The sequence below is a fragment of the Triturus cristatus genome, chromosome 9 (genome assembly GCF_964204655.1).
Source record: "Triturus cristatus chromosome 9, aTriCri1.1, whole genome shotgun sequence".
Lineage (NCBI taxonomy): Eukaryota > Metazoa > Chordata > Amphibia > Caudata > Salamandridae > Triturus > Triturus cristatus.
Window position 1 is genome coordinate 5,799,911 of NC_140592.1, and position 22,132 is coordinate 5,822,042.

The window sequence follows — 22,132 nt, forward strand, 5'->3', positions numbered from 1 at the left end:
TTGCGGGACAACAAGATGGTATTTTGCATACTTTGCCATTGTGTGTGTATATGGTCTTTTTATAGTACGAACCTAGCCACATGGCAGCGGAACGCTGTACAGGGTCTCAGACCAGCATCAACTCAAGTGATAGGAGAAGTAGCAGTTTCGTGGACTGCTAATGCAGTGGGATAGTGTTCTTAAAAGTAGTGAGTCTAACTTTCCTAAACAAGCAGTGTTGCAGGGGTACTGATGGATAAAATAATGTTGTTCCAGATCCTGTGTGCGTAGATGAAAAAAGACATGCGGTCATGTTTTTGCTTTATACACCTAGTCTGAAGATGCCTGGGCTGCAGGTGTGCTGTGAACCATTGGAGATGGTGAGCCTGTCTGCGAGGTAAGAGGGGTGCTGGGCAGGATGCTTTTGTAAATCTTGCAGCGATTTTAAAGATGGGGCCAGCAAGGGGAGCCCATGGCGTTCCATCAAGACGAGAGTGGAAGGATTACCTTCTTAAGGCCCTGGGCAAGACAGTGTGTAGGATGACCATGTAGTAGGGTATTACCAGCAGCCAGATGCATTTCTCCTCCATCTTGTGAGTTGCAGCCTACCTGTGCCCGGATTGCAGTGAGCAGAGTCCAGGAAGTGGTAAGGAGGCAGACTAGTGCGGTCTCTTTCCTAAAAAAGTTTAAAAAATGATTTTCCCTATCTGTGATTGCATCTTACTTTTACATTTCTTTACCCGTCTTTGCCTGTGGTTGTTAGTTGAAAATTGTAGTTTTAGCCTGCCAGAGATTGCATAATTTATCCCATGTTTGCGTTTAAACTTGTTTTTTCCTGCCCCTGACCGCTTCCATTTAACCTGTTGAATTGGGGGATTTGCAGTCCAATCTCTGTAGTTTTTCCCTCTCATTCCCTGTGACTATCAGTTTTCCCTCCAAATGTCTCCTTTGCTCTGTGCTAAGACCTCTATGTTAAGCAGTGCACCCCAGCGACCATTTTGTGTTAAGTCAGTGAAAGCAGCCCCTCCCCCCCACCCCGAGACAGCAGTAATCTGCTGTAAGCTGTTTAAACTGTGTTTAATAGGGACTGTGCACTTCGTTTTTTGGCCAGGAGAGGGAGTAAAGCTTTATACAAATAGTGTTGTGGAGAACAAGTTTATCAGGGCCTTACCAAAGTGTGGATTGAGCCTGTCTGTCTCCTAGGAGATTTCTAAATAGAGGAGCAGCTTCCAACTCCCTGGCCAGTAAACCTTGTCTGAGGTAGCTGGGACCTTATATAGTCTGATATTGTTTGGTACATGTGTACACTGATTGGTGGTTGTATCTGATGTGTCTATTGGATTATAGAGAACTTGAACAGCTGTTCTGAAGTAACCTTCACTTTTTTTCTTACAAAAGAGTTGGGGGATCAAAGCCATCAAGGTTCAGGTCACTGAGCCAGGTTTGTACTGTTTCTTGTTGTTGCATTCGGTCATGGCTGAGCTTCAGGCAGGTGCTGGGCATCCAGGCCACCTAATGAGCAGGCAGCATTTGAGGCGCTGAGTGCCAGAAGCATCCGAGTAGAACAGCATTTGGCTCCCTGTAGAGGTTGGATACAGGAGAAACCCAAGGTCTACCGCAGGTGATGGGGTCTTTACGAACCTCAAGGTGCTCATGCGAAGAAACTGATGCTGGTCAGAAAAGGTAGGAGAACCAGTGAAAGACACAGCCTGTGAACACAATGCGAGACTCCAGGGTGTACACGGGGGTAGTCTGTGCCAATGGCAGCTGCAGCAGGATCGGGAAATCAATATCAGCCTCATCTGGGATCAAGGTTATTGTCACCACGTGCAAGTTAGTGATCTCCGTGCTGCAGTGTGATCTGAAGCCAGACTGGTAATTGTGCCAGACACAGCAAGTATTGATGTGGTCCTGGAGTTTAACACGGATGAACGGTAGTTGAGTGATGGGACAATAGCTGGCGAGGTCGTTCGGGTGTACAGTAGGTTTCTTTAGGAGTGGGAGGGTCTAGAAAGTCTGAGAAGATGCTCTGAGTGAGGCATTGGAAAAAAAAAAAAAAAAAAAACAAAGTGGCGTGAGCGTGCCCACAGTGAGATAAGATGAGAGTAAGACATCTTCACAAGAAATGCTTTGGCGGGAGCGGAGTAGATGTGCGAGCTCTGCTAGTGATTGATAGACCATTCGGGGTTCTATGGGAAAGGGGGAAGTGTAAGAGGGAACAGGCTTGATGTTAATGTGCTGCTGGATCTTTTATATTTTTGCAGTGAACAAGAGGTAGATGACATTGCGCTCTTCGGTGGAGTGAGGAATAGGTGGGTCCGGCAGCAGTTGGTCTTCAAAAGATTCTCACTTCGGCTGGTGGCTTCACTGATGGTGCTGAAGTACTTTGCTTTGGCTGATATGAAGAGCTGTATGCGTGGAGAGACGTCAGTGTAATGAGGTCAACAGTCCTGTTTTTTTTCATTTAGGTTAGAAATATTTGAAGTGGTGACGTGAGGCAGCTACACTTGCCTCCGAACAAGCTCAAGGGTAGATGTTTAATCAATCTAACCACTCTTGCAAATGAACACTGGACTGTTGGAATTGAAAAGGTGCCCCCTTGCTCATGCTTTATACCGTTAGTTAGCATTCATGGTGTCACTTTATTAGTAGCCGCCATTTACTCTATGATTTAGACTAAGCTTCTGTCTCATGTTGCTTGTTTCATCTCCAAGGTTAAGCCTCACTGAAGTATGAGAGTCGCTTGTTAAAGCATACCTTTCCCTTTCGACAGGTTTTTTTCCCCACTACTCCAGCTGTAGGCACAGACTGAATGACTGCCAGAGAGAGTGTGTGTCCGGTCTCAGACGCCAAGTTCATCTTACTGTGTCCTTTTGTTCCTTTTTGCGGTCTGTGGAATGTTCCTGGATGGGTGTGTCTTGTACTCATGCTGAAACCTAGAATGGTTATCTTTATGCTGGGGAAAGGCAGTCCCTTGCCAGCTATCAAATGAGGCTGGTCAGACTGGGCACCGCTGCAGCGCATTACTAATACAATTATTTGGTTCGTATTCTCCGTTTTCCCAACTCTTCATTTCTTGGAAGGCAGAGAGGTGGTCACGAGTGACCCGATTCGGGTCACTTCCTTCAGGACCTTGAGAGGTAAAGGGAATGAACCAGTTTCTGATCATCAACCGAGGACGTCTCATCTCAGGAACCCAGTGAATTTCATCTTTGCTTTTGGGTATGAAAATTAAACCTGCATTTCTTTAATCACTAATCCATGCTTACCTCCAAGTCTACTCCACCGTCTTCATTACCACTTTCGTCGTCCTCACCATCCTTCTCTTCGTTGTCCTCAGTGCCCATTTCTTCCTCCAGGCCCACAGACTGAGCGGCTTCCACCAGTTTGCTGTCATCAAGTACACCGTCGGTTAGACCCGGAGACCGAAACACGATACTACCTGCTATGTTGGGACACTTCACAGCTACAAAGGTAATCCAACAAGATGTATAGTGAGGTAACAATCTATGTACATAGATCTGCAGAAATAGATGTTTACAGCAAGTTTGGCGTACCTTTAACAGTGTCTTTGTTATTCTGTTCCAGTTCTTTCATGTTGACTCCATCACACATCTGCTCAATCACTGCTTGGCTAAAATGTGGGTGCTGCGAGGAGGAAGGAGGCTGGGAGTGATAGCTTACTTTGGCACTAGAGAAAAAAAAAAAGCATCAGCTAAAAAACGTCATTACTACAAAGGGGATGAGCAGATTCCAAAACTGGCAAGAGCACAGACAGAATGGCCATGCTGCAAAGGTTCAGGCTGAGCCTTGTAAAGACAACTTAGTCATGCAGAAAGTGGCTTCTCAGCCGGACTCTTATGAAACTAGCAGCTCTTAAACCAGTTCAATCCTCGCGCTAAGTTGAGCCTTTGCCCTGAATCAATGCCCCGTGTCTCACCTACCCACTATCTTCTACATGAACGCCCAGAGCCTCACAGCAGGTTAGTGCCCAGCAGCTTCTACGCTCCTAGCAAGGTACCTCCGGTGCTTGGGAACCCCCAGCGCACACTAGTCAACTTAAAACTTGGGAGAGAATTCAGCCAAAGCACCATTTCCCTCCCAGACACTGAACACAGCTGCCGGACACGCAAAGTGGCAGCGGGAGGCCTGCATTTCACGGCACACAGGGTAAACTCAGAGTTGGATCTGAAGTCTTCAGGGTTTCAGACAATGTTTCACTCATCATTTATTACCCTGGTTAATCACCGTCAACATTTCAGGCATTACTTAAACAAAAACAAATTTTGGAAAATCTAATATAAACCTTTAGCAAGCTAATTTTTGCCATGGGCGGTGGGGATAAGGGAGCAGCATAGAGTGTTGGCGGGGGGTGGGGGGAGAATACCACGATGGTTGGAAGCAACATAAGGGCGAAAGCTAGAAAAGTACTTGCACTCATTGAGCTCCAAGATAAAAAGTTCTTAATGTGAGCAGTGGAATACAAATCATCCAATCAAAAGATGGGTAAAGAGGCTCTGCTCCAAAGAGGGACATATGACAAAAGGCAAGCCATCGAGTACGAAGCAAGCAGAGGAGTTTGGCAACAAAGATTACCAATGGCAAGCAATGGATGCGGCTCAGTCGCTACGGCTCTGGCATGGTCCAATGGTGGTCTTTACAAACCAACAAACATCTAAAAGACTAGTGAGGACGAACCACCCTGGAAGCTGGGCAACCGATGGGGTGCACGACAAGGTATCCCACCAACACATCTTATGGGGTTTAACACGGACGTTTATTTTGGAACCACTCGATTATCTGCAGGAACAAATGATGCATTCTAAGACTAAATGGACTGGCGTCATGAAGAGGTAATGTAAATAACTTACCCAATCCAATCACAGAGAAGCAATCGAGCTGCACTCGCAGTATCAGGGACGTTTCCTTTTCCCACCAGCCCTCTTTTCTGAGCAAGCAAAACTAAGAACTCTGGCGAACTCCTGTAATCAGCAATACTGTATTGCAACATTACCTAGAACAAAACAAATAATGCAACTCAGCTATTGATCCCAATTTAACAAAAATGCTCAAACATACAAACGATTAGCAGCTAAGCGTGCCGTGCATTAACCCAAGAAGCAGTGTGGAGGGATGTGGAGCAGAGGCAACAAGCCAAGCATCAGCATCTCAGATCGAAATGAGGTAAAATGCAACAAGGTCTCGATGAGAATCAGTAACTGGATATGAAATTACGGGTAAATCAAAGGAAACCACCCCGGTTTGAAGATTCAGTGCAGTCGTATCAACAATAAAGGCAGCGAAGCAGTGCAGTTAGAAGTAGGTGACACTGCAACACGCCTAGAAACTGCTGCGTGAAGGGGATGAAGCAGCGGCAGGTGAAACTGCAAGAAGTCAAGAAACAGTGCAAGCCCACAAGCCAAGCGAAAAGTGGCATGGTCTTCTGGTGACACTTCAGGTCAGATTACAGCCCAGATACCTACATGTAGCTGTAGACACAAGACATAAAACACTCCTGGCAGCCCTAACAGAAGAGAAGGGCCAAAAATGTGCCAGTAAAGGCAGCGCACTCTGTGCCGAGCTGTACATGCCCAGCTGCACCCCACATTGGCAGTGGCGCGGGTTCAATTCTCACTCCTCACATGGCAAGATCAGAGTTGGATCTGAAGTCTTCAGCATTTCAGACAATATTGATCTCATCATTACTCACCACATGTAAGAGTTAGACCAGAAGACACGTACACATTCAATCAGCTTTGAAAGTAAGGCTGAAGCAGTGCCCCTATAAGGTAATACCTTCTGCAACGTGCAGTATGCAGTCTCAAATACAGCGGGCAGACGGACCATGCAGTGGCGTTGTGCCGCTTACCTGTTGCTTATTGCAAAGCTTCAGCAGAGCATCGACTGCACTGGGGAGGTCAGCCTCACTAATATCAAAGGCACTCCGGAGGCAAAGGGCTACAGCGCCGTTCGAGGGGGCGGCCACAATGCTTGGGCTGTCTAACAGTTTGATTTGTTTATCGATATTCACTTCCTGAGCATACCTGCAGGGAAGTAGAGAAAGGTGGATTTTACATGGAAACGGTAACCTTTACAGAGAGAAACTGTAAGCAAAGCATGGTGGTTGGGAAGAGAGACCCCACAGAAAGTCAGACCCAGAGTGAGGGGAAGTAATGAATATGCTACTTACCAGTATGCATCTGTTCTTGGCATGTAGGGCTGCTGACATTCATATCTGTGCATAGATCGCCGCCTAGTGTTGGGTCCGGATGTTTGCACGTTGTTGTCCTGGAAGAGTCTTCGAAGTATCCTTGGATAGGTGACTCCTCCCCTGGACTACAGTGCGCATGGGCATCCTCTCCATCCTCAGATTGTTTTTCGCCATTGTGGCAGTGATGGAGTAGATACAGAAAGTGATGACCATGCTTGCAATAATTCTGAGAGCTGCAGCTGCGACAGGCGCCGGGGAGGAGGGAGGGCGATATGAATGTCAGCAGCCCTACATGCCAAGAACAGATGCATACTGGTAAGTAGCATATTCAGTTCGAGGCATGTGGGCTGCTGAATTCATATCTGTGCATAGAATACATAGCAGTGCCCTCTATTGGCGGCGGCTACCCGTGCCAGCTGCAGCGGTCTGAAAAAGTGTTTTGAGAACAGCCTGTCCTACAGCTGCCTGCTGTTTTGACTGCACATCTACGCAATAGTGTTTTGTAAATGTGTGTGTAGTGGACCATGTGGCTGCTCTGCATATATCATGCAGGGGAATATTTCCTAGGAAGGCCATGGAAGCCCCCAACTTGCGTGTTGAGTGGGCTCGTGGTGGAATAGTTAATGTGCGTTTTGCCTTTTGATAACAGATTTGAATACACTTAACTATCCATCTGGCTATCCCTGCTTTGGAGATGGCGTTACCTTTGTGGTGTGGGGCAAAGGCAACGAACAGTTGTTTTGTCTTCCTGAAGGGTTTAGTCCTGTCGATGTAGTACATGAGGGCCCTCCGTACATCTAGTGTATGTAATGCCCTCTCTGCAACAGTTTGTGGGTTTTGGAAGAAAACGGGCAGTTCAATAGTCTGGTTCATGTGGAACTGCGATATTACCTTGGGCATGAATTTGGGGTTGGTACGTAGTACGACCCTGTTGGCGTGAACCTGAATAAATGGCTCTTGAACGGTTAGTGCCTGGAGTTCACTAACTCTTCTTAGGGAAGTGATCGCTACCAGGAAGGCTACTTTCCAGGTAAGGAATTGAACCTCGCATGAGTGTAGAGGTTCAAAGGGTGGACCCATCAGGCGTGTGAGGACCAAGTTGAGGTTCCACATTGGAGCCGGTGGGTGACTAGGTGGAATGACTCGTTTGAGTCCTTCCAAGAATGCTTTGATGGCAGGCACTCTGAAGAGAGAGAGGTGCTGCCTGGTTTGCAGATAGGCTGATATTGCGGTCAAATGGACACGTATAGAGGTGTACGCCAGATTGCATCGGTATAGGTGTAAGAGGTAACATATGATGTTGTGGATGGATGCGTCCAGCGGGTTAATGTCATTATTACCGCAATAAATGACGAACCGTTTCCATTTGGCTGCATAGCAAGCTCTTGTAGTGGGTCTCCTGGCCTCCTTGATGATGTCCATACAGTCAGGTGGTAGATTGAGATAGCCAAACTCTAGGACTTCAGGAGCCAGATCGCCAGGTTCAGCTGTTGCGGATCTGGGTGCTGAACCTCTCCATGGTTCTGCGTCAAATGCGCGGGTTCGATCCGCAGCCTTTGATGCGGTACCACGGAAAGTTCGAGGAAGGTGGTGTACCACGGCTGGCGTGCCCACGTGGGAGCAACTAGGACGAGTGTCAGGGAGTGTTGTCGGAGTTTGCGAGCCACCAGCGGTATCAACGGTGCTGGGGGAAAAGCGTACGCAAATCTGCCGGACCAGTTCATCCATATCGCATTGCCCTGCGACTGCGGGTGTGGGAATCTGGCGGCGAAGCTTTGGCATTTTGCGTTTTCGCTTGTCGCGAATAGGTCTATTTCTGGGTGACCCCACTGCTGGAAGTACGGTTGGAGTACCGATGGGTGTAACTCCCACTCGTGCATCTGGTGGCTGTGTCTGCTGAGCAGATCCGCCATCTGGTTGTCCTTGCCGGGGAGGTGTTCCGCCATGAGGAACATGTTCCTCTGAATGGCCCACTTCCACATGCTCTGAGCCAGATGAGACAACTGTGGAGAGTGTGTCCCTCCCTGCTTCTGTATGTAGTACATTGCGGTCATGTTGTCCGTCCGGATCAACACGACCTTGTTGCACAGATGTACTTTGAAAGCCTTCATGGCCAGGAAGATTGCCATCAGTTCCAGAAGGTTGATGTGCATCTTCTTCTGTTGTGTCGTCCATAGTCCCTGCACTGTGTAGTGGAGTACGTGAGCTCCCCATCCCTGGAGAGACGCGTCCGCTGTCAGTACTATTTGTGGAACAGGCTCTTGGAACGGTCGGCCCTTGCAAAGGTTTTGTGGATTCCACCAATGCAGAGAGTTGTATGCCCGACCGCTCACCAACACTAGGTCTTTCAACTGTCCTTGAGCCTGATTCCACTGACGTGCTAGGCACTCCTGAAGTGGGCGCATATGTAATCTCGCGTGCGGGACTATGAAGATGCAGGAGGCCATCATGCCTATCAACTGCATAAACACTCGCGCTGGAAGCGAGTGGTTGGGTCTGAACTTGGAGATCAGCGCTTGTATGCCGGTGATCCGCACTAAATTTGGCTGAGCTGTGGCCGCCAGAGTGTCTATAGTCGCACCTAGGTACTGTTGTACGTGTGCGGGCTGGAGATGAGACTTTGGGTAATTTAGTGAGAATCCCAGACTGTGAAGAAGGTGAATGGTACGGGACACGTGGCTTGCACATTGCTGGGCTGATCTCGCTTGAACGAGCCAGTCGTCTAGGTAGGGGTAGACGTGTATGTGCTGTCTCCGTAAATGTGCCGCCACCGTAGCTAGGCACTTTGTGAAAACCCTGGGCGCTGTTGTCACGCCGAAGGGAAGGACTTTGAACTGATAGTGCTGCCCCTGAACAGTGAACCTGAGGTATTTTTTGTGTGAGGGGTGGATGGGTATGTGAAAATACGCATCCTTGAGGTCCAGTGATGCTAGGAAGTCTCCCTGCTGGAGAAGCGGAAGGACTTGCTGTAGAGTGAGCATGTGAAAGTGCTCCGAAAGAATGTACTGGTTCAGGGGTCTCAGGTCTAATATAGGCCTGAGCGACCCGTCCTTTTTTGGAATTAAGAAGTAGAGGGAGTAAACCCCCGTGCCCCGCTCGTGGACGGGTACGACCTCGATAGCGCCTTTTAGAAGCATACTTTCTACCTCTTGCTGTAAGAGCGTCAAGTGCTCTGAGGACATAGGACGGTTTCTTGGTGGTATTGTGGGTGGAGTGGAAGTTAACTCCAGACAGTAACCGTATTTTATAATATCTTTGACCCACCTGTCCGTGGTGATGGAGTTCCACGTGGACAGGAACCGTTGTAGCCTTCCCCCGACAGGTGTTATGTGGTCGGGAGGAAGGGAGAGGGCGTCACTGCTTGTTCTTGGGGGAGGACCTGGTGTTGCCGTAGCCACGTCCTCTGCCCTTGGTACTGGAGCCACGATAGCCACCTCGGGTGTTCTTATCGTAGGTGGTCTGCGTATTACCCTTGTTATATGTTTGTTGTGACCCCTGTCCTCTGCCTGCTCCCTTGTTTCCGGGGCGACGAAAGGAGCCGCTCCGAAAGGACTGAGTTTGTAGGGCGCCCATGGACTTTGCAGTGTCCGTGTCCTTTTTTATCCTCGAGGGTGGCGTCAACCTCAGGCCCGAACAAAAAGTCGGGGTTGACGGGCTGATTAAGTATATTGTTCTGTACCTCAGGCTTGAATCCTGAGATACGTAGCCAGGCGTGACGTCGTAGGATGACGCTAGTGTTGATGGCCCTGGCAGCCGTGTCAGCAGCGTCTAGTGCACATTTGATGGCAGCATTTGTGAGTAGCTGTCCCTCTCTGATAAGGATTTCTGCACCTTCTTTGTAGGGGTCAGGGAGGTGTTGAAGGAGTTGCTCCATTGTGTCATAGTGCGCCCTATCGTAGCGAGCGAGGAGCGCTTGAGTGTTAGCTATGCGCCATATGCTTGCAGCTTGTGCGGCAACTCGCTTGCCGGAGGTCTCCAGCACCTTGGACTCCTTGTCCGGGGGAGGAGCGTCACCCGTTGTCTGCGAGTGTGCCCTCTTGCGGGCATTCGCCACAACGATGGAGTCGAGTGGTAATTGTCCTCTGATGTAAGTAGGATCCCCAGGTGCTGATCTGTATTTCTTATCGATCCTGGGGTTTATCACTCGTGCCCTGGTGGGTTCCCTGAAAATGTCAGTGGCTGGCTTAAGGACCCCCTTCAACATTGGCAGAGTCTTTACATGTCTTTCTGAGGATGCAAAGGTGTCCATTAGAAAGTCATCTTCGATGATATCAGAGTGAAGCTGTACATCATGGTTGTTCGCCGCCCGTTCAATCAGAGCGTTGAACGCCGCAGTATCCTCTGTGGGTGACGTTTTTGCCCCATATAGTTGTGGGTCCTGTGCATCAAGAGGTGCACTGGGGTCTGCAGGGTCGCCCCAAGTTTGGTCAGGGTCCTGCTGGTCATCAGGGTCCGTGTCCACATGGTAGGGGACTTGTTCACCCATGTAGTCCTCCAATGCATCCGTGTCGGAGCATGGGGGGAGGCCCGGTGTGGATCCTGGTAGGGTGAATGAAAGGGTTCATACAGGAGAGGTTCTGTGTCCACAGGCAGCTTCCTCTTTAGCGGGATCCTGAAAGGTTCCAATGGCGGTTCCGAAGTTATCCTTCGGTCGTGGAGAATCATCCTGCCAGTGTCGGCGTCGATGACGCGTGACGGAGACGGCTCGACAGGCGTAACCGCAGTTTTGGTGGCCTGTGTCCTGAGTTGAAACGCCTTCGGGATTGTGGATGGAGGCAAGCCGAAGGTAATGCTGGTCGGCACCGATGAAACCGCTGGATCGATCGAACCCGACTGGTCCTGGAGGGCAGCCTTGGTTTTGCAGCCTGGCATTGCGCCAGGCCGTACTCGGGGCGCCTTAGAGGTCGTGGCCCCCGCCAGGGTCGTCGAGGCGGCTGCAGATATCTTCTGCGCCCGTGGTGCATCGAGCCGAGGTGCGGAGATCACCGTCGACGTCTTCGACACGTGAGGTTTCGGTGTCGTCGAGGGAGTGCTGCGAGGCGTAGCAGGCGGGACGGCCCTCGGTGTCGGTGGCGTCGACGCCGGTAACCGAGCAGGTTTGTCGGCGCCGATGGCCTTCTTCCGTTTGTCGACTCCCATGTCGCCCGTCTCGAGTTCGGCACCGAAGTCCCCCTTGGTGCGGTCGGTGCCGACACGGTGCGCCGGCGTCGAAGGTGTTGAAGGCCTCGATCCGACTAGCGCCACTTTCAGTTTCGGTTTCGTAGGAACCTGAGCAGCTTTCGGTTTCGTGGAAGGGAAACCAGCTGGCTTAAGCGGTAATGGCTGCCGCTGAACGTCCGAGGCCGGGCCCGAGGGCGGGGCCGAAGGACTGCGTGATAGGTCTCGGGTAAGGCCCGAAGGCGATCCCTCGACCGGAGCCATAGTCTGTGGCACTGGTGAATTCTCGGTTTGAACAGGTAGGCCTTGTTCATCATCGGAGCTACTCTCTTCGGCCCCTAAGGCCTCCTCGTCGTCTCCTACCTCGGTGTCGTCTTCACCTCTGTGGAAGAGTGACTCGTCGGCCTCGTCCGATCCGGGTTCTTGGTCGGAAACGGGACTGGAGGGTAAGACTTCTACTTCTTCGACGTCGTCCGCGTCGAAGATGTCAGCTGGGGCCGGTGCCGCGTGCTGCGCTTCGAGCCTCGCCGCTCGACGATTCCGCAGAGTCTTCTTTGAACGGAACCGGGCACAGGCCATACATGTCGACTCGTCGTGGTCCGGCGAAAGGCATTTGTTGCACACCGGATGGACGTCGATGTGTGGGTACTTCGCATTACATACCGGACACCTTTTGAATGGCGTCCTCGATTCCATCGTCGAAGTAGTTGATGGACAGGTAAATGCGAACAAAGCCGGTGCTGAAAATTAGTAAACTAACAGAGAGTATCGAAAACCGATCGATAAACAGTACCGACGCGAACTAAAGGCCTTGTGGCCTCGACAAAATTTTTTCCTAACTTGAGCTAAGATAGCACATCCGAACCCAATGGCGGAAAAAAACAATCTGAGGATGGAGAGGATGCCCATGCGCACTGTAGTCCAGGGGAGGAGTCACCTATCCAAGGATACTTCGAAAACTCTTCCAGGACAACAACGTGCAAACATCCGGACCCAACACTAGGCGGCGATCTATGCACAGATATGAATTCAGCAGCCCACATGCCTCGAACTTGCTTATACATATGATCTGGAGAATGTGACACCACACTTGGCTAGCTTTAAGAAAAATGTTTCCTAAGTGTGCATCTAGGCTGCAACTACTTTGCTGGCTCTAGCCCGTGGATGTTTTGAGTTGATATTATAAAGAACATCCAACAACAGATTGGACTATTGAGAAGAGAAGGTGCATTAGACCAGTCTGCCTGACGCTTGCTGCCTACAAAGCAGAGGTTGACGCCAGAGTGCTCTCGAGTGGCTACAGAAGATAACACTTAACAGCAAACGTTATTCGACCTCATGGGAACACTAGGGCAGGGGACAAGAACAGGGCACTGAGGGGCTTGACCATCACTCTGCCAAGAAGGGGACTACAGGTCAACAGGACAGGAATAGGAGAGTATGTTAGGTAACTTCTCTTGACACCCCCCCCCCCCCCCATCACTCACGTCCTTAGACTAAAGCTAGTACAGCAGCACAGGGCCCACACAATACGGATCCAAAATGAACAGGGAGCCCAACGATAGAGCCTTACTTTGTCATGCCTCTCGCTGGCCCCACATTGCACGCTCGCATGTGTTTCAGGCTATTGACTAAGCTGCTTTTCCCCACATTCGGAAAACCTGGATAAGTGAAAATCAAATGTTAGACTAAAACGGTGTAACAGTTACCAAATTTGCATTAATGATATCCTAAAGCAATAGGCTATGTGACACTGCGCGGGCTAGCTGAGAAGGATAATTCCTGCCTGAATAGAGCACACCAAGACAACCTGGTTTCATCAGCAAGCCAATTCTGAGAAATTGATGTGGGACCACTGTGTGCAACAGCCAAGCACACGAAGTGGAACAGTATGCAAAAATTGATGGTCACAGCAAAGTCTGGGGGGAGGGGGGTGTTCACTGGAAAAACAAAGATTAGTGGGATGTTCTAGCTCGGTGGAAATGTCAGTTAAAGCATACAGTTTGAAACAAACAATACCACTGAAATTCAGTTATAGTTAGTTACTTTAATATAGGCCTACTGGCTTTGCTGAAGACAAAAAAAAAAAAAAAAAAAACAATCGTAGCAGGGTCTATTGGCTTTATACAAGGGGTCAGCACATTAAAATATTTCTCCAAAAACTGAAGGGACTTGCACCAATAAACAAGAGACTTTCTGGACCAAGATCTAGCTTTCTGCCATATTTGGTGTAATTCTCTACCCTGGCCCAAATGTCTACACGGTATATTAACAGAGTTAAGGATTACAACACTGGTAGTCATGGGACATGACTGAATAATAGTTTGGGAAATACAAGACAGGTGCAAAACTGTGAAGTGAACAGGGTAGACTGGTTCAGTATTTCCAAATGTTCAAGGTTGGATTACGTTCTTTGCACACTTTCAAACTGTGGCCTGGTTATATTACAAGTAGTGCTCCCAGTTTTATGGTTTTTATATTTGTCTTTTCCGTCTGTATTTATCAAATTTTTTTTTACTTCTTTTACCTGTATTTATCCATATTTATTTTAGATTTTGTGAAAAAATAAAGCTAAAATGCACATTTCTGCATTTAACCAGTTAACGTGCACGCGTGCCTCCTGAACAAGTGACAGGTTTCAATGATATGTACATACTTAGATGATAAAATATGCACTTGTAAGAAAATATGTAAATTTTTCTATCACAGTTGTGCAAATCCACTGCTGTTTCAGGCTCTTGAGAAAAATCCTTATTTATTATCCCCCTGCCGGTCAATCCGACCATCCACTGGCCTGGCACTCACGAGCGACAGGATTTAGAAGTACTCAAAAACAACCCAATTTCCGTCCTTATCCACATTTAAAAATAAATTCAGACAGGAAAATAAATGGTTCTCTGTTTAGCTGTAAAAATCAGTAAAAACGGAATAGAGGGAGCCTTAATTATAAGTGATTGTGGATAAGAGACGTGAAAACTCCATTATGGACAGAAGATTCAATTTGGGATCTCAATCAAAGCCTCTTGCTAGACACCATCACACTTATGTTTGGTCTACACATAGGCTCTTGCTGTCATCTCAGTGAAAAGCTCCTAGAAATAGTATTGGAGTAATTAAAAGCAGTGTTTGCCAAACAGCAGATTGTTTTTCCAACTTCAGGTATCTAAAACCACTATCCGATGGCACGCCAGTCAGCTCTAATTATTACTAACACTGAATACCCCAGCACTCTTGGGTCAGAGCAGGTGTACATGGTCAAGAAAGCCCTTACCCAGCACCGCTACCTTAAGGACCTGCTCAGCGTTCGAGCTGCATCCGCGCAGAAGATTCATCAGCGCCTCACCGCCGAGGCAGGTGTTGCCTCTTGACACATCGACACAACCTTCTTTAACCTTTCGCTTCCCCTCTTGCTTTCAGGAGAAAACAAATAAAATTTACAATTAGCACCAGTAACACAAAGGAGGTCAAACACTGAGTTTACAGAGTAACATTGCCAGAACGCAAAGCCTTCAGCAAATGTAAATGACAAATTTGTAGTTGCAGCTCGAGCCTACTTCTACACCCCCGGGGAGGGTAGGCACCAAGCACGAACTGCAGAGAAAAAAAGGTATCCGCAACCTCAATGTGAGCCTGCATTGTGGGGCCAGCAAGAAACAGAGTGGACGAAAACCTGCTTCCCTGCCAGCCACCCAGTAACAAACTAACTTGTTAACAGAAATAACAGTCATGCTAATCAGTAGACTACATCGTATGCAAATGTTTCAAAAACCTATCACATTTCCTGATGAATGACTATACATGTCTGATAACAGCCCAACAAGGAGAGCACACTCACCACAGTTCGGTCTCGAAGCTCAGTTGCACATTTGAAGGCAACCGTAGGAAACTCTTTCAGACAGTCCAGCCACTTGTCAACAATCTCTTTTGGTACCAGATCTGAAAACAAATTAGTGTCATGACAATCCAAGCATGGAAACATCTGTTTACATGCTGCAGGTCAAAAACTTCAAGCTCAGAATCGATTATAGAAATTACTCATGAAAAATGCAGAGGGGAAAAACCTTGCACACACATGGGTCACACAAACTTCACAGCATTTCCAACCAAATTATGTGCACCAAGGTCTTTCACAACTTCTAAGGACAACAAAGTGTAGAATATTTCGTAGAGGTGTCTAACCGTGCCTTCATCCGATCAGCCAGTCCCTAGGGTGCATCAACTACACCGATGGGGACTGCTGCGTCTATTTGCAGCCTACAATCTGGCAGGAGGCGTTTAAATCAAATATTTGATGACACCCAGAAGAAAACAAGATGTTTCCTGACCCAATCACTCAATGGCAGAATGATTCACAGCATGTGAATCCAGAAAAGATTCAGGCTGCTAAACTGTCCAAATGTGACCTTTTAAAGCCGAATCATACCACACCAGTTCTTGGGTTTGCTTCAAACATACGACAAGATGCACACTGTGCTCAAAAGTAAACAGTGGACACGGCATTATGGAGCTTGTGAGAGATCAGAGTTGGATCTGACGGTCTTCAGTGGATTTTCAGATCGTTTTCAGTGTCATCATCTCTCTCAAAGCTACATTTACACCTACACGTCTATGCAAGCGAGAGCAACACAGAAGAATCATCTCTAGTTGGTAAATCAGACACGTTCCATCAGAAGAGTTAGCAGAGGTAGGTTGGGACGGGGGGGGGGGGGGGGGGGGGGGGGGGGGGGGGGGGTCGTAGAGACACCCTTTGATCAACAGACCAGGGGATTGTAGATAGATATCAGGACAGGGCAGCCAACTCTGGACAGAAGGTCATGATTGCTTGGGAGACTTTACTGTCCACTCAGTCTCGTGCCGTGGGCAGCGGGTGCAGAATGAGCGGGAGAAATGGATCTTGGGTCTTTGAGTAGATCTCTTCGAGACTTTTACTAGGGACTTACAGGAGGCAGAGGTACCAATTGTGGATATGTTTTAGGGAAAAAGAAATTACACAGAGGACCTGGTAACCAGGGACCCTGTGCACTACATTTGAAACCACAAACCAGGCAAAAGGTGGGGTTTAACCATGCATAAAGAGGCATGTTCTCACACGCTGGATCAGCAGTTAGAAGTACAAACCCTTGATGCCTACCATACCAGGCACTGTAAGTATAAACTGGGTGTTAGAAAACATTCAAGCACTGCGATAAGGTAGTTCTTACCTTTGCCTGCTTTTTTTGCGACTATGCCACCCCTTTCGTAGGTGTGAAAAAAGGCTTTCAGATGCATCCAGAGTGTATCCCAAGGCATTATTGGGAAACACCACCACACGGGCATGCACAGATCACTGGGAAACGTGAGCCTGCAGACTATATTGACAGGCATGTGCAGATCACAGGGAAACATGTCAATGGGATCACTGGGAAAATGTGTGCTGACAACGCATGGGAAACGTGAGCTGCTAACACAATATGGACAAAGGGCGGGTACAGGATTACTGGGAAACAAGCTGGTAACACCACACGGGCATGCACAGATAACTGAGAAACGAGAGCCTGCTGACCTACACGGACACGCGTGTCCAGATCACTGGGAAATGCAATGTGCTGACACCACATGGACACAAGGCATGTACAGGATCACTGGGAAACGGAAGCTGCCAACACCACATGGGAACACACATCACTGGAAAACGTGTGCATGGAATCATTGAGAGAAACAAGATGCTGACCACACGAACATGCATGTGATCACTGGGAAACGCAACATGTTCGGAAAGTCTACTCACCAATTTTATTTAAAATCAAAACTAGCTTCTTGCTTCCGGAAGCATGAACTGCCTGCTCCACCTGAGGGCACCTGCAACCAAGGGGATCTCTAGCATCCAACACCTCCAGGACTACGTCCGCTTCTTTCAAAACCTAAAAGAAAGGCTGTGGTCAGATGGAACATCTCATGCCATACTGTGCTCACCATGTACTCAAGCAAAGACAAGGAAGGCTAGATGCATGCCAATGAACAAGCAGCGACTAGTGGGCACATCAGAATATAGGAAATCAAGGCAAAGTCCAGACTTGATTCAACTTAGCCTCACCATCTCTCGCTCCAGTCATAGAATGCGACGGAGCGGTCTACACCCTCCATTTTGTGCCATATTAAACCAGGAGCATGCATAATGGACCACTGGCACAACTACCACCATAAACACCACACAACATGCACTTAGGATGTCACGCAAGATTCTGGGGGTTTCTATCAGAACCTTGCACAAGACTACATTCTCTTCTGCACGGAGGGTAAAAGGCCTGGTCACATTAAAGCTTTACATAGTATAACAGCCACCACCACTTATGTGCCACACTCAAGCCTTGTGCAGTAGTCCCATGTGCATTGTGAGGGCACACTGTGGCTCTCCTATGCCACAGCACAGGTTCTGGACCTCACGCTACCAGAGATGGTCCCAGCATGCTACACGCTAGAACAGCCCGGTGCTTGCCCCTGTATCACGTGGGGCATTCCAGTCCCAAAAATTGAGAATATGAACAGTGTTGCAGCTCACTGGAGTTCACTACCCACCGCTCCCATCTTTTCAGATATTCCTTTCTAGATTTCACACTCCAGATCACTTCTAAAAAAACAAAAAAAACAAAAAATAAAACACACAAACAGCGAAGTACTGACAGTTGGCCTGATCCAGCTTCATCAATAACTAACCTTGTTCAGTTCCCTACAAAAGAAAGCTGGAGTATGTTTATCATGAGCCTGGACCGTCTTTGTTGGCTTCTTGCTGGAAGGATCCTAGAAGAAGGGAAACTGGATATGAGAAACAGCAGCACTATACAAAGACCTCAAGATGGACTGAAAAACGGCGACCATAAACCACCAATATTTATGGAAGCAAACAGGAAGAGGTTTTGCAAAGCTGTAACTGGAGGTCATGAAAGTAAAGAGGGATTAGACCTACTGCCCTCCTTACTTACCACCAATATTTATGGATACTGTAAGTGGAAGTCATGTATGTAAAGCATTCTGAGTTCCTTCCATGGGTTCACCATCAATAACTACCTACACGACAGTCCGAGTTACACCTAATGTCAAGAGAAATCTTTTAGAGCACCAATACTTTATCCACACAATAGCAAAGTCCCCCTCTTACATGGTCAGCCACACTTTTTGCCTGGCAATTTATGTTATTTCAACTGAAAGTACACTGTTTCTGCTAACCAGGGCCCCAGTGATCGATGCTTTCGCAAAACTGTACAAGTGTTGCCTCAATTGGCAAGAGCTTTACCTTCCACTGCAAGTCCACACCAAGCACATGCACGACTGCCATTGCAGGTGTGTGTCTTGGTGCAGACAAAAGTGAACACACTACATGTCACATTCCATAAAATAGCTGTTAAGGGCCTTGGTGAAGACTCTCTACAAAATCGTTTAGAATTTAAAAGTAGTAATGTTAGGCCTTTAGAAAGTAGTGTTTTGTCTCTTTTCTAAAAAGGTCCAAACTCCTTTTAAACAATGGCTGGTGTAGCAGGTTTCTCCCAGGAGCTAAACCTGGGCCCTACAAGAACCTTAAGTTGAACTGATTCAAGACCCTCTGCATAGCCCGGCACCAGCACTCTTGCAAACGTTGCTTGCAGAAAAGGCTAGGACTATGGCTGAGGGAGAAACCCCATTTGGAGAGGGGGAGCTAGATGGTGAAGTGGATTAAGTAGACTACGATTCCAGCAGCAATCAAACAGAAAGCAATGCCACCAAGAGCATTCCTAGTAAGGTCTGAGAAGAATTGGATACTGAAGATGCAGCTCTTCAGAAGCTGGTCATGGCGATAGCATTAGAGGCTGAACTCCTGGCCATAGAAGAGCTGAGATGGGCCTATGGCCCATATCTGGCAGCAGCAAAATTATAAATAGGGAAGATGGTTTTGACCATAAAATCCCCAAAGGGATTGTTCCCAAATACTCGGAATGTGATATCACCAAATGGTTTACCGCTTTTGAGAGGGCCTGTAAACAGAAACCGTTGAAAAATATGGATCTCTTTGGGGCCTGTTCGTGAAAGTGTAGGGACAGGCTACTGACAGACTTAGACAGATGCTGAGTCTTATGGCCTTATGAAGGATACCCTGACTAAGGGCTTTGAAGGTAATCAAGAAAAATTAAAGTCTTCTAAAGGCGCCTGTGAGAAAGTGCCATCTTTCTTGCATGGTATGCCCCCGTTTTTTGCTGAATTGCTGAATGTACTTTCAGTGTGCCATGGGCTCCTGCCAATCCGGTGCCCAGGGCCTGTGTTCCTTCCCTAAAACTTCATTGAAGCCTAAACCCAATTGGCATCACTGGCCACATGTCAGCCCCTGGTAAATGGTACCCAGAGCCCTGTGACCAAAGAAGGCCCTTAGGAGCAGCACTTATTGTGCCACCCTTAGAGGCCCTGTGCCCTGACACTGCCCTTGCAGGCTGAGTGTCTTGGTGCAGAACAAAACAGTCGACATGGCACACATCCCTGTGTGCCATGCCCACAAAAACACTGCCCTGGCATACCTCAATCACCCCTCTAGCTGGGTGCCCTATGCCAGTGGTGTGGTTACAGGTGCATGAGCCCTGTACCTCTACAGTACCCAGGTCAATTCCTGGGCACTAAATGCAGTGCTGCCATCAAGAGTATATGGTGCTGGGAAATAGTCATGAACTCCAAAGCATCATGATGGCTGCACCGAAGACTGAGAAATTTGGTATCAAACTTCTTAGCACATTAAACCCACACGGATGCCAGTGTGGGATTTAATGTAGCAAGCTGCCTTTGTGAGCTTCTCAAGGCCACTTGCTGTACTCAGCAACTGGCCCCCACCGGTTCTAACCCCCACTCTGGCGGGAAGATCGGCAGGAAAACCCAAGTGAGGAAAGGGTGTGCCAGCCTCTGCCAACCCCACCCCTCAGGTGGGGGAGGTGAGGAGCAGCACAACTCCGGGCTCTTGCCATCTTGAGGATGAGGCGCCCTACCCAATCAGGACTAGGCTCCTGCCCCTCTCCCACTGGAGAGTGGCAGGCTAGGGGGTGTACCCACCCCAGGGAAGGGACCTATTGGTCCCTGACCTCTACCTACCTGTAACACCCCTAAATCTAGTATTTAGGGGCACCCTGAACCTTCCTGCCTTAGATTCCAGATTCCGAAACAAGAAAGACGACCTACCACAGCTGCTACCAAGAGGACGGCACCTACCGACTTGGCCCCAAGCCCTACAGGCCTGTCGACACTCAACCCTGCTCCTGCTATATCCCGGCATCTCCAGTGGTCAGCAACCGCGAAAACCCAGAAGGACCTCACGGCCTTGCTCCTTCAGTTCAGTTATTGAGTGTGTGAGACCATTTGCTTCCTGAGTGTGTACAACAAATCCTTTACACTGTCCTCTGATACTGCCTTACTACTCGACCAAGCTACCACTTGAGAGTAAGGTTCTATATAACTTTAGCCTCTGCCAAACCTCTGGGGACTGTGGACTCTGTGCACACTGAACCTTACTTTGGGGCAGTATATACAGAGCCACTTTCTCAGTATCCAAAATGGCGAGGGGGTTACTGGTCAGAAGGTGGTTAACACCTGCAATGCGTGTACAGTGTGCTTGGTAAGGATTGGAGTCCTCCGCATGGTCTGAGGACGAACAGAAAACCCATGTAGTCATGCTGGGTAGAACTGAATGGGTGTGCGTAAAAACAAGCACATTGTAAAACCCAGGGTGAAAGGAGTGTTGGAGCTTGAAAGTATGGACCAACCTTCCAAGAGAAAGGGCAAGAAGTCTGGGAAGCCAGCTTCTATTCAGACACCAAATCAAGTCCCCTCTCCTCAGGGAGAAGAACTGTCAACCCCAGAGGGAACAGAGCCTCAGGAGCTTAGGCCTTACACGGCAGAGCTCGAGCCCAGGGGGATCTTCTAGGGAATCTGTGCCTGTTTGCAGAACTTTCTTTTCCTTCCATAGGATAACATTGCAGAGCTCTGAAGGTGTACTGTGCCCACTTTTTCAAGTGAAAAGAATGTATATTTAAAAGCGTACTAACCTGAATGATTTCTCTGATGCCTAAAGATATATAAACATACTTGCTACATTTATAAGTTGGTAAGGAGCTCCTTCTCGAGTCGTGTCATTTGTTAATCACTGTATTTTCAGACGTCTGGCATTCCTCTGTGTTAGGCCTAAGGCTCTCAACCACACTACCCCATAATAGAGAGCTTTGGGACTCCATTGCAAGTCCCTGTCCACTCAGGAGGGAACCCCTGGACTCTAAACTGTATATCAACGTATTGATACATCACAAAAAAGAGCCAGCTTCCTACATACACACAAATAACATTCATTCAAAACAGGTTTTATTTTACACACAACATGCAAATTAAATGCACTGTTCTAATAAGGCTGTGGAGTAGGGCGCTACTCGCCAATAAGCGCTTGGACGCCTTATCAGGGGTAGTAAATACAATGTCAAGCAAGGGTTCAATGTTCTTTCAAAAATACACTCTACATGGGATATTTAAATCAGAATTTTTTTCTGCAAATGTTCAAAGGGTGCTGCACATTTTTTCCACGAAAGAGTAGATCACCTGCAACTTTGATTGTTAACTTCAAACCACTGCAACATTACAACAGTGAGAGTGCAGACCCAACATACCAGCTTCTGTGGTTCCTTCTTGACCGCAGACTCTTTCTTAGCATCTGCTTTCCTTCTCTTGGCTTGCTCTTGCTGCCGTTCAAGCTTTTGTTTTTGTTTTAGCTCTTCGAGCTAATGGAAAGAAAAACATCACCTGTTAACGAAA

At 48.1% G+C, this 22,132-nt stretch overlaps 1 protein-coding gene and 2 non-coding genes across 3 annotated transcripts in view; all 3 read right to left on the reverse strand.

The window, feature by feature from the left end:
- Window positions 1–22,132, reverse strand: part of GNL3 (G protein nucleolar 3) — a 42,580-nt gene that overhangs the window by 5,688 nt on the left and 14,760 nt on the right. Inside the window, exons 4-13 of the mRNA XM_085624206.1 lie at window positions 21,988–22,098; window positions 18,041–18,124; window positions 17,115–17,247; window positions 15,183–15,283; window positions 14,619–14,757; window positions 12,921–13,008; window positions 5,849–6,023; window positions 4,851–4,993; window positions 3,537–3,670; window positions 3,249–3,445 (exon numbers count right to left, since the gene is read on the reverse strand). Of these exons, the coding sequence (XP_085480332.1) occupies window positions 3,249–3,445; window positions 3,537–3,670; window positions 4,851–4,993; window positions 5,849–6,023; window positions 12,921–13,008; window positions 14,619–14,757; window positions 15,183–15,283; window positions 17,115–17,247; window positions 18,041–18,124; window positions 21,988–22,098 (1,305 nt within the window). The remainder of the gene's footprint in view (window positions 1–3,248; window positions 3,446–3,536; window positions 3,671–4,850; window positions 4,994–5,848; window positions 6,024–12,920; window positions 13,009–14,618; window positions 14,758–15,182; window positions 15,284–17,114; window positions 17,248–18,040; window positions 18,125–21,987; window positions 22,099–22,132) is intronic.
- Window positions 4,143–4,209, reverse strand: LOC146797237 (small nucleolar RNA SNORD19). The gene has a single exon (XR_014969334.1). It is a non-coding gene; the product is annotated as a small nucleolar RNA SNORD19 (small nucleolar RNA).
- On the reverse strand, window positions 15,853–15,927 carry LOC146797238 (small nucleolar RNA SNORD19). The gene has a single exon (XR_014969333.1). It is a non-coding gene; the product is annotated as a small nucleolar RNA SNORD19 (small nucleolar RNA).